This window comes from Schistocerca americana, chromosome 8 (assembly GCF_021461395.2).
Source record: "Schistocerca americana isolate TAMUIC-IGC-003095 chromosome 8, iqSchAmer2.1, whole genome shotgun sequence".
Lineage (NCBI taxonomy): Eukaryota > Metazoa > Arthropoda > Insecta > Orthoptera > Acrididae > Schistocerca > Schistocerca americana.
The window spans coordinates 328,684,778-328,700,995 of record NC_060126.1 but is presented as its reverse complement, the minus strand read 5'-3'; the positions used below and the strand labels follow the sequence as shown (position 1 = coordinate 328,700,995).

General features: G+C 43.8%; 1 protein-coding gene across 1 annotated transcript in view; it reads right to left on the bottom strand.

Moving 5' to 3' along the window:
• LOC124545840 (protein vestigial) overlaps window positions 1-16,218 on the bottom strand; it is a 409,415-nt gene that overhangs the window by 106,574 nt on the left and 286,623 nt on the right. The window contains exon 2 of the mRNA XM_047124798.1: window positions 4,249-4,483. Within this exon, the coding sequence (XP_046980754.1) occupies window positions 4,249-4,483 (235 nt within the window). The remainder of the gene's footprint in view (window positions 1-4,248; window positions 4,484-16,218) is intronic.

The following is a 16,218-nucleotide window of genomic DNA, read 5'->3' as shown; positions in this document are numbered from 1 at the left end:
GCACGAGACTACTCAGCCTGGGATGAACTGAGGCAGCCGACGTAGTGATCGGTGGTTCTTTGTAATGCATTTAATAGGACATTCAGATCGTGCCATAAGCATCTGTGTAGACACCAGAAATAAGAGGAAGCGAAAAATTGTTAAAACGAAACGATTAAACAAACATTAGCAGATGAAATAATTGTCCACATGCGAGAGATTAAGAAAATAAAAACAGAAAATTGATTTTTAGCACATTTTTATTAGGTCGCTTTCTTGTCTGTCTGTTACTTCGGTACAAATTTTGCAACTGATTTCACATTAACTTGGAACTTTCAACACAGCTCGAAAGTCTATGACAATACAATATTAACTCGCTTTCGAGTCTGATGTTTGGAGGAGGGCGCTTTGTGAACCACTGCTAATTCCATCTTTTCCTGTTCCAGTTGTGAGTTTTTCACGGTAAGAGCGATTGCCTCTAAGCTTCCGCGTGAGTTCTAATCTCTCTTACTTCCTCCTTCACAGTCCTTTCGCGAGATATTCGTAGGAGAAAGCGATAGAATGGTTGAGTCAGTGAATAATAGTTTACCCTCCCATGTTCTACATCTACATCTACATACATACTCCGCGAGCCACTGTATGGTGCACGGCGGAGGGTACCCTGTACCACTACTAGTGACTTCCTTCCTACTCCACTGGCATATATCTCCGTATGAGCCCTAATTTCTCGTATCTTATCTCTGTGGTCAGGTCTCATTGATTTCATAGTTCGACACTTTACTTCGGAAGACGTCTCCCGCAGTGGGAGAGAAACTGCATCGGAAGATAAAAAACCTGAAATTTGCCGTATGTCTGTTGCAGTCTCATCAAAATGTTTGAAAAATTTCACAGGCACGAGACTAAAAAACATAAAATAGCTATTTAAATAAAATCATTAATGCAACACGGTTTTAAAACGTACTAAAAGTATAAAATAATTTGGTATAGTCCCAGACAGATCATCCTGAAAACTTGGACTTATCAATTTTTATTAGCTATTACAATATTTCTAAAATTTAAAAGCAAAATCGTGGGGCACTTCTAATAGATAAACGATACATCAATAATTCACCTTTAGTCTCTAACAACTTTATTAAACTGTAAATGATATGAACCATTCTGTGATTTCATAGTTCACACTTTACTTCGCAAGACGTCTCCCGCAGTCGGAGAGAAACTTCATCGGAAGATAAAAAGGGAATGGGAAAGAAAGCAGACTGTAGAATTGGAGAAAATTGGAAAAACAAATGAGGCCATAGTTCCTCCCCTCTATCAAGGACAAGTAGACAAAGCAATTAGCCGACTGAAGAACAATACAGCACCAGTGACGGATAATATAACATCAGAATTACTGAAAGCTGGAGGAACTAAGTCGCGGGTGTAAAAGATTTTGTGCCTTATTTGGAAAAAGGAAGAGCTGCTACAAGAATGGAATGTTGGGATAGTGTGTTTGATACACACGAAAGGACATATATTCAGATGCTGCAACTACAGAGACACAACACTCCTTAATAGTGCATATAAAGTATAGTCAAATATCTTGTGTAGTAGACAGTCATCCACAACAGAAAACATTATTGGAAGGTATTAACGTGGATTCAGACCAGAAAGGCTAGCTGTGAATCAGATATTTACTCTCTGCCAAATAGCAGATAAGACCGTCGAATTTAATGTTGGTGCACAGAAGCCTTTCATTGATTTCAAATCTGCGTATGACACAATAAATCGCGCTAAATTTTATGAGGCAGTGTTGGAATTTCGGGTGCCTAAGAAGTCGGTACGTTTGATGGAGGCTATCCAAAGGTATCCCCAGTGCAGTGTGCATACGATCTGGGCTAAGACAAGATGTTGGGCTTTCCGGCCTACTCTTTAATTTGGCACTGAAAACGTAGTATCTGCAAGGGGTATCCAGACAAGAGGTACTATTTGCTACATGTCCGTAAAACTGTTGGGATATGCAGGTGATTTGGACCTAATGAGTAGAACATTTAGAGATCTACAAAGTGCCTTCTCAGCTCTGAACTGAGGACCGAGAAGATGGGCTTGAAAATTACTTTAGAAAAAAACAAATATATATAATGGCACAAATCAACCATTCAGCCCACAGCAACCCTTGATGGAATGACTTTTGAGCGAGTGGAATGTTTCACTTATTGAGGCGCAAAGGTAGAAGGAAATGGCAGCACTTCGACTGAAAGTATGGTCCGCATAAGTGCTTCTAACTGATGTCATTTTGGAATGTTGCGACATTTTAAATCCAAGTTTCTGTCACGAGAAATTTACATAAACGATCTGGTTGATGGTACTGACAGCGGCATTAGACTGTTTGCCGATGATGCTGTAGTCTACAGGAAAGTAGTGTCACATAGAAGTTGTGAAAAAAATCAATGAAGATTTGTAGAAAATAAATGCGTGGTGTAATGACTGGCAGTTATCTCTCAATATTAGTAAGTGTAACCTACTGCGTATAACAAGGCGAAAATCCCCATTAATCTACAAGTACAAAATAAATGCTCAGTCTTTGGAAGCGGTAACATCCGTCAAGTATCTGGGCGTGACTATTCGAAATGGACTCAAATGGAATGATCAGATTACACAAGTAACGGCCAAGGTGAACTCTAGAGTGCGGTTTGTTGGTAGAATCCTGAAGCGATGCAGTCCTTCAACAAAGGAAATTGCTTACAATACGTTAGTTCGTCCAGTCTTAGAGTACTGTTCGTCTGTATGGGTCCCTTACCAGTTGGGTCTGATTTAAGAGACTGAGAAGGTCCAAAGAAGAGCGGCAAGATTCGTGACTGGCACATTTAGCCATCGCGAGAGCGTTACAAATCTCATAGAAAGTTTGAAGTGGGACACATTTGCAGAGAGACGACGCGCTAAACGTAAGAGGCTGCTCACTAAATTCGCCCAGGATGTACAGCATATATTATTACCACCAACTTTCGAATCGTGCAATGATCACCATTCAAAATTAAGGGAAATTAGAGCTCGTACTGAGGCGATCAGACAGTCGTCTTTCCTTCGCGCGATCCGCGAGTGGAACAGAGGGGGGAAAATATGACCTTGGCGCGAATTGTGCCATCCGCCGCACAACGCTTGGTGGCTAGCGGAGTATATATGTAGACGAAGAGATGATATATCATCTGGAATGTCAAAGCGTGATGAAGGCTTGTTAGACAGATTAAGGCAGAAAAATCTTTGCAATGCTACCACTGCTCCTGCCTCAGCAGCCAGATACACTTGTGACAATTGCGCCAACAGATGCCGTGCTGCCATGAGCTTGACAAGTCATATGAAAAAATGCAACCCATAAACACACAGACACTGCAACAATCATCTACCAAGATGTCGTGGCCAATATATATATATATATATATATATATATATATATATATATATATATAGAGAGAGAGAGAGAGAGAGAGAGAGAGAGAGAGAGAGAGAGAGAGAGAGAGAGAGAGAAAGAGAGAGAGAGAGAGAGAGTCACTAAGTGCCAACTCTATAAAACGCTGATACGCCCAGTACTTACGTATGGTTCAGAAACATGGACGATTACAATGTAGGGTGGTAGACTAAGATCACATGAAAGAAGTGTATTGAGGATTTGGACCTATGTGTGGAAACTGGAGTCGGAGTAAGCGAACGAACGACGAGCTGTATGACTACTACGAGGAGGATGATGTGGTCAAGTTCATAAAGTTATGTAGGTTGAGACGTGATGAACATTTAATACGACTCGATGAGACAGGTTCTGCAAGGAAAGCCTGCTGCAGTACAACTGGAGGAAGAAGAGCAAGAGGACGACCGAGGTTAAGATGGAGTGATGATGTTAGAGATGACGCTGCCCGAGTTGGCTGCCATAACTGGAGACCCAGAGAAGAATGGCGGATAATTATCGAGGACGCCAAGTCTCATCCTGGGATGTAGTGCCAGTAAAAAAAAAAAAAAAAGGGTCCCGTCTACCTTAATATGCGACGTTAATTTAAACTTGATACCTGTACCTGAGAAAAAGGCGTCTTAACAGACGGACAGACAGACAACAAAGTGATCCTATATGGGTTCCATTTTCGTCGACTGAGGTACGGAATCCTAAAAAGAAAAGGAATAGAAAGTAATGTGGGCTCACTGGAAAATTGACAATATTCGCTGTACTTTGTTTCTTAGGGTGCTCCTATTTTGTGATTTACGTTTGTTTCTTTCATTGGAACGAGCTGTGTAATGGTAAGTCACCTTCTCCAGCGTTGCTACTGTCCTCGTCCTTGTGGCGCAGCGCGGGCCCTGGAGGCGGTGGTGGCGGGGAGGCGGGGCTGCCCCCGGGCCCGCCGCCGCTGCTGACGGAGCCGCCGCTGCCGCCTCCGGCGTGGTGCGCGGCCGCCGCTGCCGAGAAGTGGTGCAGCTCCAGGGAGCCGTGGTGGGCTGCGTGGTGCGCCGCGTGGTGGTGCTCCAGCGACCTCTGCACGTTGAACTGCAACACCGACGGCCGCCAATGAGCGATCTGCCCGAGTCACCCACTTGCTCAACTTTGACATTGATACCGGGTGGCTATGCACTACTGGCCGTTTAAATTGATACACCACGAAGATGAAGTGCTACAGACGCGGAATTTAACCGACAAGAAGACGTTACTGTGATATGCAAATGATTAGCTTTGCAGAACATTCACACAAGGTTGGCGCCGGTGGTGACACCTACAACGTGCTGACATGAGGAAAGTTTCCAACCGAATTCTCATACACAAACAGCAGTTGACCGGCGTTGCCTGGTGAAACTTATTGTGATGCTTCGTGTAAGGAGGAGAAATGCGTACCATCACGTTTCCGACTTTGATAAAGGTTGGATTGTAGCCTATCGCGATTGCGGTTTACCGTATCGCGACATTGCTGCTCGCGTTGGTCGAGATCCAATGACTGTTGGCAGAATATGGAATCGGTGGGTTCAGGAGGGTAATACGGAACGCCGTGCTGGATCCCAACGGCCTCGTATCACTTACAGTCGAGGTGACAGGCATCTTATCCGCATGGCTGTAACGGATCGTGCAGCCACGTCTCGATCCCTGAGTCAACAGATGGGGACGTTTGCAAGACAACAACCATCTGCACGAACATTTCGACGAAGTTTGCAGCAGCTTGGACTATGGACTCGGAGATCATGGCTGCGGTTACCCTTGACGCTGCATCACAGACAGGAGCGCCTGCGATGGTGTATTCAACGACGAACCTGGGTCCACGAATGGCAAAATGTCATTTTTTCGGATGAATGCAGGTTCTGTTTACAGCATCATGATGGTCGCATCCGTGTTTGGCGACGTCGCGGTGAACGCACATTGGAAGCGTGTATTCATCATCGCCATACTGGCGTTATCACCCGGCGTGATGGTATGGGGTGCCATTGGTTACACGTCTCGGTCACCTCTTGTTCGCATTGACGCCACTTTGAACAGTGGACGTTACATTTCAGATGTCTTACGACCTGTGGCTCTACCCTTCATTCGATCCCTGCGAAACCCTACATTTCATCAGGATAATGCACGATCGCATGTTGTAGGTCCTGTACGGGCCTTTCTGGATACAGAAAATGTTCGACTGCTACCCTGGCTAGCACATTCTCCAGATCTCTCACCAATTGAAAACGTCTGGTCAATGGTGGCCGAGCAAATGGCTCGTCACAATACGGCAGTCACTGCTCTTGATGAACTGTGGTATCGTGTTGAAGCTGCATGGGCAGCTGTACCTGTACACGCCATCCAACCTCTGTTTGACTCCATGCCCAGGCGTATCAAGGCCGTTATTACGGCCAGAGTTGGTTATTCTGGGTACTAATTTCTCAGGATCTATGCACCAAAATTGCGTGAAAATGCAATCACATGTCGGTTCTAGTATAATATATTTGTCCAATGAATACCCGTTTATCATCTGCATTTCTTCTTGGTGTAGCAATTTTAATAGCCAGTAGTGTAGTTAATTTACGGCTGCTCACAGATGTGATAGCGAAAGTGATATGCTAATGTGTTAATGCGGAACCGATCAACGCTGAAAAAATAGCTCCAATTATGGCCACCAGGTGCAAATCTGGCGCTGTACACTGTATGACGGTATGACACCCACGCTGCCATTTGATAAGCTACAACTTGAGTTAACTGTGTGGTTATCGAGAAGAGAGACCGTGCACTTTTAGTGGTGCAGGGTAGCAATTACAGTGCTGCACTAAGAGAGTATCGCCGAATGAAAGATCTGAGAAGAGGCCCGCTGCCGTCAATTTGTTTAAAGAAGACGATAATGAAATTCGAAGACAGGGATGAGCTTGGTGCGGCACCTGGAAGAGGAAAGCGTCCTATTCCAGTGGAAGTTAGTGGCGAGGTTGCTGCTGCTGTTTACTGACCACGCGAAACACGCCCTAGATAGTGTTAATGCTCTTGCAGGGTCACGAGAATTTTCATCCCCTGGCCGACAGCACGGAAAGGTATCCGTAACAGATCCAAACGGTGCAGCAACTGAAACCACATGATCCGTAGAAGGGTTCTGAACTTGCTCTTCTGTTTTTGGCATGGATCAAAGTTGATGACATATGGTCAGACAATTCTCTATGGAGTGACGAGACACATTTTTCACTACAGGGTGCAGTGAGCTCACGGAACTGCCGAATTCGCGGTTCTGTTAAACCGTGTATTACGCACGAAAAGCCACTGCATTCGGAGCATGTGATTGTGTGGAATGGATTCACAAGCACATTTATTCCCGGTCCGTTCTTCTTTGATAAAATGCTCCCAGAGAGCCTCTCAAGTGGACCGTGACGTCAGCACGTTGTCGAGACCTCCTTGTACAGCAAGTGATTCCATATTTGGAAAAGCGCAGCTGGGTGGAAACCACAGTTTTCATGCACGATGGGGCAACACCTCATGTCGCTCGCCCCGTGAAAGACCAGCTTAATGCAGTCTTTCACGAACGTATTATCTTCAGAGTTTTCCAGATGCACAGTCTGTAAGGTCAGCTGATATGAATACATGTAACCTTTGCCTCTGGGTATATCTAAAGAACGCATTTACCAGAGACACTTTAACACGTTGTCCAGATTCCACCGAGCTGCGAGCAGCTGTTGATAAAGTCGTTTTGCGGATGCAGCATCTCGTCGACATCTCCAGTGCTCATGTTGTACAAATTGTGTATGCGGCTATTAATAATTAAATCAACACTAAGTTTTTCTCTCTTGTTTGACCTTTTCTGCCGACGTACCGATCTTACTCCATAACATATAGAAACGTTTCTATAGGTCGTTCTTGCATTCACAGATTTCCAGCTGGTGGCCAAATAGGTTCCGCATTAAAGCATTAGAATATCTACCAAGTTTCGCTCGTACACTATAGTTTCAGCTGCACTTTAATTGGGTGTTGTGTGATGTCCTTAGCTTAGTTAGGTTTAAGTAGTTCTAAGTTCTAGGGGACTGATGACCATAGATGTTAAGTCCCATAGTGCTCCGAGACATTTTTTTGCAATTTAATTATAACCACCCAGTATCACAGATTTCGCGTTAACTGGTCCTTATTGCACACATTTCCTAGATGCGACTGATGAGACACATGTTAGTTGTGCAGTGGTGATGGGCCCGTCATTTCTCCTCGAGCAATGTTTGAAAATTCAATTTCTAGACGCAAAATGCTCTGGCATCGTAACACTTCTTTATAAGTGTTGGGCTCACATCTTATCAAATGACTTAATACATTAAACCGACCACAATAAAATAACGGACACATTGAATTAAGGGCACTACAGCTTTATGAACGAAGAGTGCATCAAAGTCTTTGAAGGACACCGCGAAGTGTAAAACGCCAACTCAGGGTCTCAGGGTACTGAAGGGAATAATCAATTAACAACATGCAAAGCCACGGGTCGCTGTTGAGGAGAAATCATTCTTTGTTGTAGGGAGCCTTTGCAAACATTAATGCGTTATCGTTGGTTCATTCTAATGGTTGATAGGAACCGCATTCTGCTTTGGGTCGAAATGAAGTAAAATGGCCATAAACTCATACGACCAACGCTAGAAATGTAAATAAAAGTACTGCCATAGCAGATACCTTATTCTATTGTTCCCTCAACTATTGAAGTTACCTTAAGACGCTAACCAATAATCAATGATCATTAATTACATAACTTTCCGTAAAATTCCATACACATGTGTTTATAGAAGTGCCTAAGACGAACTGAAGACACCGTAGGGAGCACGTTGGTCGTTTTGAGAAGCAGCATTGTAAAGTTTGAACAAAATCTCGTGAATAAGATATGTCAATTACATCTGTTGTGGTTTTTTTATTAACTTAACTCATTGCTTCAAAGCCACGGCACCTGCGGAGAAAACCTTTACCGATAGGAAAATGCTTCATCTTTCCAATGTGACTGTAACACTGAGCATCAGACTATCAAACACATTGTAACAACCTGTAGCAGACGAGATTACCCTGGAAATCCACAAGATTTCTTTGAAGTGATAGAGGCAGCCTTGAATGGACTGAAAATTTAGGTATTAATTCATATATTTCGTTCCTAAGACCTAATTCTATTTATTTTTTAAAATTATGTAATTCTTTAATGTTACTTGCAGTGCCGTTTGTATTGCCATACGTTAAATAAATAAATAAATTTCTTTCAATTATTTCTAGAGTAATGACATGTTTTTAAAATTGTAAATTGTATCCAAAATTTTATTCTTTAACGTATGCCAGTAGTTGCTTAACATTCTTAACATTCTTTACTTGTAAACTGAGTGCACGTAACATGGGCAAACTTACCACTGTTTGCTTGCTGGGCAAGTTTGCGAAACTTTACTGTGAAATCTGTCAAAAATAGAAACTTAAAATGTCTAAACTGTTTCAGTTTATGATACTAAGATCTTAGATACTAAAGTATGACAATCTTAAGAATCAATGTATGATTCAGCACAATATAAAATTAATTTTATTTTCGCCTTACTACATAGCACAAAAATGTTAAGACGGTGATTAAAATTTCTGGCATCACACTATCACGTAAATTGACGAAAACTATGGTACGAGACACAACTTAAATTTGTTTACTTGCTTACGCAATTATTACGATTACATGATTAGGAACAACTTTTGAACAGCATTTTCGTTCAGGAAGGAAATCAAGATCTTTATCGGAGTCGTAGTGATCCGCATCATCCTCTGATTCGCGCAATTCGTCCCTGAAAAGCATATTCTTGGCGCGAATACCGCAATTGTTACAACTTTTGGCAAACCGTGTTTTTGGCACTAACCACTATTTACATGCACACATCCTGGCAAAGTCGCAATTAGGGAAAATTCGGTATTAGAGACAGAGCTGTCATTTCTGTTTATAGTGGAATTATCAACTAATATGAATAAAGCACATCACGTACCATGTTCTACGTGCAATAAGTCTGTTTCTCACTGATTGAATCTTACCACTGTTTACAGCTAAGATCTTCAATTATCCCCATCTCAGTTTACGGCCACATTAAAAACTCGTGCGCTTTCTTTTTTTGCTTCACCTGCATGGCACTGGTGGCTTTCATTTCCGGAGAGTTTGATGTCAGGTTATTGGAGCCTGTGACTGATTAGTGCATGTAGAGCTTAGTACCGTGCGTACGTTTTTAGTGGCGATGATTATGAGAAAGATGGAAAACTGTTAAATTATGTACCAGCACATAGCGTATTCAGCTCTAATAGTCATCGAGGTGGCCGCTTGAAGTAAATGTCTCCAAGCAAAAAAGCGATCACGATCATCAACAACAGTGTTATATGTGCTGAATTCGCCACGCTTTATGAGATGATTTGGCTTGTAACTTTGTTTACTGAAAATCGGATGAGCAGCACTTTAAGACCAACTCCTCCGATTTATCTTTCACTTCCGGCCAAATGCTACCGATTACAATGGCCAGAGTTATATGCACTAATGTCCTTCCATACCTCTCCACTGTGTCTAATGAAGTGGTATTACATTGTTGACAACAAACCGTTAGTTAAATGAGACCAGGTAATTCTCTTGGTGCTATTTAAAAACAGTGGGTCCTGGGTAGTTATCGAGTTTCAAAGTCTCCTTTCTATTCATTTCTGTAATCATAAGTCATAACGCATTATTGCTCAAGTACTCATCTACAGCACACATACTGGTTTATTATGCTAAGGAACGAAAAGGGGAGGAGGGGTTTCCTGAGCACATTCCAAGGAAATTATATATTGGCATCTAACGAATGACTGAATTCTAAAAGCAGGGCATAGCTTCCACAATCGAACATCCTAGTGTGTATATCGTTAGCAGTTTTCAGAGTTTGCTATGCAGTCGACACATATTACACTTTTCATAACGTTATTTGTTACCCGGCTTTTGAATAACGCACCATAAAGTGAATTATATTGCATGTACTCGTATTTTATTTTATGAAGACTGGACATATTTGCTCTCTGTGATCCTTATACATGCAAGATACGCTTATTTTATGTCTGTCGATCACTGTTTCTATTTCAAAACGATCGGTTTCGGGCAATTTCGCCCATCTTCACATAAAGTTTCTCAGTTACAGCGTAACCAGTTTTAATAGAGGAATCATTTGAAACTTCGGTTAAGATTGGTCACGTTGTAGCTACGACTTATGGCATGAACATGGGCGCCATTACCCGAAACGGAAACAGCGATCGACAGACAGAAAGTAAGCCTATTTCATATTTAGCAACATGAAGTCACTTAGTTTAGCAAAATCGACGCTAGACGGCTAGCCGAAGCAGAAGAAACGACTGTCGGTGGATTTTCGTATTACCAGTTATTTCTCCTATTCATTCTCATCGTCATTCGAAATATATATGTTGAAGCAATATTTTGTTTAGGCGAAAATCAACAGCATGTACAAGCTTCAAAAAATGTATTACACTTTGTTGTCTGTAATAATATTTATTTGCTACCGGTTTCTATTTGAACCAGGTTCGCGGGAGCTACGTAACACACAAAAGTAGACCAAATGTGACACTGAAATCCACAGACGAAACAGTAGCAACCATCTACGGAAAATATTGCATATGTTCCATACATCATATAAGCCTTGAGACAGAGTTGACAAGAAATACTTGACCTGCAACTATTATATCAGCACATACCATAAATCGGTTTCAACAAATGTGGCGAAACAAGAAGTTAACATGAGGACTGAATGAAGCAGTCACACGAAGTTGGTCGTGCGGTAGCGTTCTCGCTTCCCACGCCCGGGTTCCCGGGTTCGATTCCCGGCGGGGTCAGGGATTTTCTCTGCCTCGTGATGGCTGGGTGTTGTGTGCTGTCATTAGGTTAGTTAGGTTTAAGTAGTTCTAGGGGACTGATGACCATAGATGTTAAGTCCCATAGTGCTCAGAGCCATTTGAACCATCACACCAAGTGATGCATAAGCTGAAAGCAAAACAAGTCAAAAACCTTAAGAGACATGAAAAAATAACATCCAAATGTAGATTTATACACTGAGATGACAAAAGACATGGAATACCTCCAAATGTCGTGTCTGATCTCCTTCTGACCGGCGCAGTGCAGAAACTCGATCGTCGTGGCATGGATTCTACAAGTCGTTGGAAGTTCCATGCAGAAATACTGACCCATGCTGCCTCTATAGCTGTACGTAACTGTGAAAGTAATGTCGGTGTAGAATTTTATGCGCGAAATGACTTCTCTGTTATGTCCGAAAAATGTTTGATGTCGGGCGATCTGGAGGCCAAACCATTCACTCGAATTGTCCGAAATGATCTTCAAACCAATGCCAAAATGGCGCACTGGCCCGGTGAAATGGCGCACTGTCAGCCATAAAAATACCATCGTTGAAACTTCCTGGCAGATTAAAACTGTGTGCCCGGCTGAGACTCGAACTCGGAACCTTTGCCTTTCGCGGGCAAGTGCTCTACCATCTGAGCTACCGAAGCACGACTCACGCCCGGTACTCACAGCTTTACTTCTGCCAGTATCTCGTCTCCTACCTTCCAAACTTTACAGAAGCTCTCCTGCGAACCTTGCAGAACTAACACTCCTGAAAGAAAGGATATAGCGGAGACATGGCTTAGCCACAGCCTGGGGGATGTTTCCAGAATGAGGTTTTCACTCTGCAGCGGAGTGTGCGCTGATATGGATCTTCCTGGCAGAGTAAAACTGTGTGCCCGACCGAGACTCGAACTCGAGCTTCTGTAAAGTCTGGAAGGTAGGAGACGAGATACTGGCAGAAGCTGTGAGTACCGGGCGTGAGTCGTGCTTCGGTAGCTCAGATGGTAGAGCACTTGCCCGCGAAAGGCAAAGGTCCCGAGTTCGAGTCTCGGTCGGGCACACAGTATTAATCTGCCAGGAAGTTTCATATCAGCGCACACTCCGCTGCAGAGTGAAAATCTCATTCTGGAAACATCCCCCAGGCTGGGGCTAACCCATGTCTCCGCTATATCCTTTCTTTCAGGAGTGCTAGTTCTGCAGGTTTCGCAAGAGAGCTTGTGTAAAGTTTGGAAGGTAGGAGACGAGATACTGGCAGAAGTAAAGCTGTGAGTACCGGGCGTGAGTCGTGCTTCGGTAGCTCAGATGGTAGAGCACTTGCCCGCGAAAGGCAAAGGTCCCGAGTCGAGTCTCGGTCGGGCACGCAGTATTAATCTGCCAGAAAGTTTCATATAAGCGCACACTCCGCTGCAGAGTGAAAATCTCATTCTGAATACCATCGTTGTTTGGAAATATGAAGTACATGAATGACTGTGAATGGTCAATGATCAGTTCCGTTGGATCAGAGGACCCAGTCCATTGCATGTAAACACAGTCCACACCGTTATGGAGCCACCACTAGTTTGCACAGTCCCTTTTTGCAAACTTGGGTCCATGGCTTCGTGGAATCTGCGCCATGCCCTAACCCTACCGTCAGCTATTACCAACTGAAATGGGGACTCACCTAACCAGGTTGCGAGTCGTCTAGGATCGAACCGATGCGGCCAGGAGCCCAGCAGAGGTGCTGGCAGGTGATTTCGTACTGTTAGCAAAGACCCTCGATAGGGGCGATGTACAGCGGGGACTTCGTGTGCCCCAGGACCGCTACGGTAGCTGAGAAGGCCCTATGGGAACCCTGAAACGTGACGGCTAACGGGGCTCTGGTGAAGCTGCGATAGGCCTAGCAAGCCAGTAGTGGATAAATCAACAGCTTTTAAAAAGGGAACATGCCTCGGATCACGGAACGGATTTAAGGGAAACCGACCAAGCAATGGAAAAGGATTGCGAGATGGTTTACGACTGGGCACCTTAAACGTAAGGACTCTAACTGGGAAGTTAGAAGAAATTGTAGAAATGATGGAAAGGAGGAAATTGGACATCTTGGGACTTGCTGAGACTAGGTGGAGAGGAGTTGGTGAAAAACCACTAAGTAAAGGATGTAAACTGTACTGGATAGGGAATGAGAGGGGAAGAAATGGAGTGGCAATAGTGGTCAGAGAGGGTCTGCAGGAGGAGGTGGAAGGTATCAATGATCGAATGATAAAAGCCAGAGTACGGGTGAAAGGAAAAAGCATTGAAATCATCCAATCATATGCCCCACAGGTGGGGTGTACAAAAAAGGAGAAGGAGGAATTTGAAGATGACATGCAAAAGCAGCTAAATGGAGGAAACCAGATTCAAATGGCTCTGAGCACTATGGGACTTAACATCTATGGTCATCAGTCCCCTAGAACTTAGAACTACTTAAACCTAACTAACCTAAGGACAGCACACAACACCCAGCCATCACGAGGCAGAGAAAATCCCTGACCCCGCCGGGAATCGAACCCGGGAACCCCGGCGTGGGAAGCGAGAACGCTACCGCACGACCACGAGATGCGGGCAAACCAGATTATAATAGGGGACCTCAATGCACATGTTGGCACAGACAGGAAAGGATTCGAGGAGATAATGGGACCAGAGGGCTGGGGGAACCGAAATAGAGGAGGAAAATTGTTGCTGGAATTCTGCAAGAGGAATGGGCTGGCGATCGCAAATTCCTGGTACAAGAAGAGAAGTAGTCACAAAATAACTTGGTACAGTGGGGACTGGTCCCAGACTTCAGTAGTAGACTATGTACTAGTGGATAGGCAGATGATGAGCAGCCTCACAGATGTTAAGGTCATTCCATCTGAGGCCTTAGACAGTGACCATCGGCTGTTGGTAGCCACCCTGAGCGAGAAAAAAGATAGGAGGGCAACAGATATACAGGAGAAAAGGTTGAAGACATGGATGCTGAAAGAGGATGAACGGAGGACCCAGTACCAGACACTGATCAGGAAGAAGCTGCCGAAGGAAGATCAGAGAACAGTGAAGGAGAATGGGGAGATTTTAAGAGGGCTCTAGTTGAGGCAGCTGAGACTGTGTGCGGAAGAACTAGCACAAAGAGGAGAAGTAGGGAAACCCCATGGTGGAACAACATATGTAAAGAGGCAGAACTTCGAAAGAACAAAGCCTTCAGAGAATGGTTCCAGACCCGAACAGAGGAAGCTAGGGTAAAATATAAGGAAAGCAAGAAAGCGGCACAGACCATAGTAAGGGCGGAGAAGAAGAAGTGGATGGAAAAATGGACAAGAATGTTAGAAGAGGACAGTGAAGGGAACAAAAAAGTACTTTACACCATGGTAAGAAATAAGAGGAACGACAGAAGCGAGTGCCTGAGGATCATGGATAATAATGGAAGAGTTGTGGAGGAAATGCATGTGCTCAAAAAGATTTGGAAGGAGTACTTTGAAGATCTGTTGAATGCCGCCAAGCGGGTAACTAACAGCGATGGAGAGCCCAAGGCAGCAGAAGATTATAATAGTGGAGAAATTGATAATCTAACTTGGAATGAAGTGGAAGAAGCCATAAAGAGGATGAAAGGGGGCAAGGCATCAGGTTGGGACGAAGTAACAGTGGATATGATACGAGCAGCAGGAGAAGTAGGAACCCAGTGGCTATACAGAGTGCTGAGGGTGGTGTGGAAGGAGAACAGAATTCCTGAGGATTGGAAGAAAGGAATTATAGTCCCGATCTTCAAGAAAGGGGATAAAAGGAGATGTGGAACTACAGAGGAATCACCCTGCTATGCCACTGTGGAAAAATCTATGAAAAGATCCTGGAGAAGAGAATAAGAAGCAGTATTGAAAGTAGACTGCAAGAAGAGCAGTACGGTTTCAAACGAGGAAGATCAACAACGGACCTCATATTTGCGGTAAGGCAACTGCAGGAAAGGCACTATGAGTACGGGAAGGACTTAATCATGGCCTTTTTGGATATTGAGAAGGCGTATGACAGTATCTGTAGGGACAAGCTCTGGGATGTGCTGAACGCAAAAGGGATAGATGAAGAGATAACACGAAAAGTCAGAAAAATGTACGAGGGAAGTGAGAGTTGTGTGAAAGTGGGGAGGGAACGTACTGCATGGTTCAAGCTGGAAAATGGGCTGCGACAGGGAGGTGCACTTTCGCCTTTATTGTTTATTATTGTTATGGATGAAATCCTACAGCAAGTATCAGATGCAATTGGAGATCATAAAATGAAATCAGCGCTTTTTGCCGATGACCTGATGTTATGGGGAAATTGCGAGAAGGAGGTGCAAGAGCAGTTAGATGCTTGGGAGGCAACGGCAGCACAATATGGAATGCATTTCTCTGCAAAGAAAAGTGAAATAATCGTCACAACAAGGAAGAAGAATAGGCCAAATGTGGATATAACTTGTGGAGGGGAAATACTACAAGTGGTAGAGAATTTCAAGTACCTGGGAAGCGTGATTGAAAGTAAGGGGGGAATCGCAATGGAAATAAATGAAAGGTGCAGAAAAGCACGGCAGTTCTACAAATGCATTAGGGGGCTTATTTGGAGCAAGGAGGTACCACGGAAATCCAAGGGAATTATATACCGAACCTACTTTGTCCCCATATTGGCATACGGAAGTGAGACATGGGTAATGCACAAAAGCGACAAAAGTAGAATACAGGCTAGTGAAATGAAGTTCCAGAGGAGCAGGTTGGGTGTAACAAGACGAGACAGATTGCGAAATGTGTATGTGAGGGAAAGACTAAAGGAGGAACCAGTACAGGACAGGATAGAAAAATCAAGGCTGCAGTGGTATGGACACATGAAGAGAGTGGATGAGGGAAGAATTCCAAAGAGGATGTTTGATCTACAACTGGAGGGGAAGAGGCCCAGAGGAAGACCAAGAGATAGATGGGTGAAG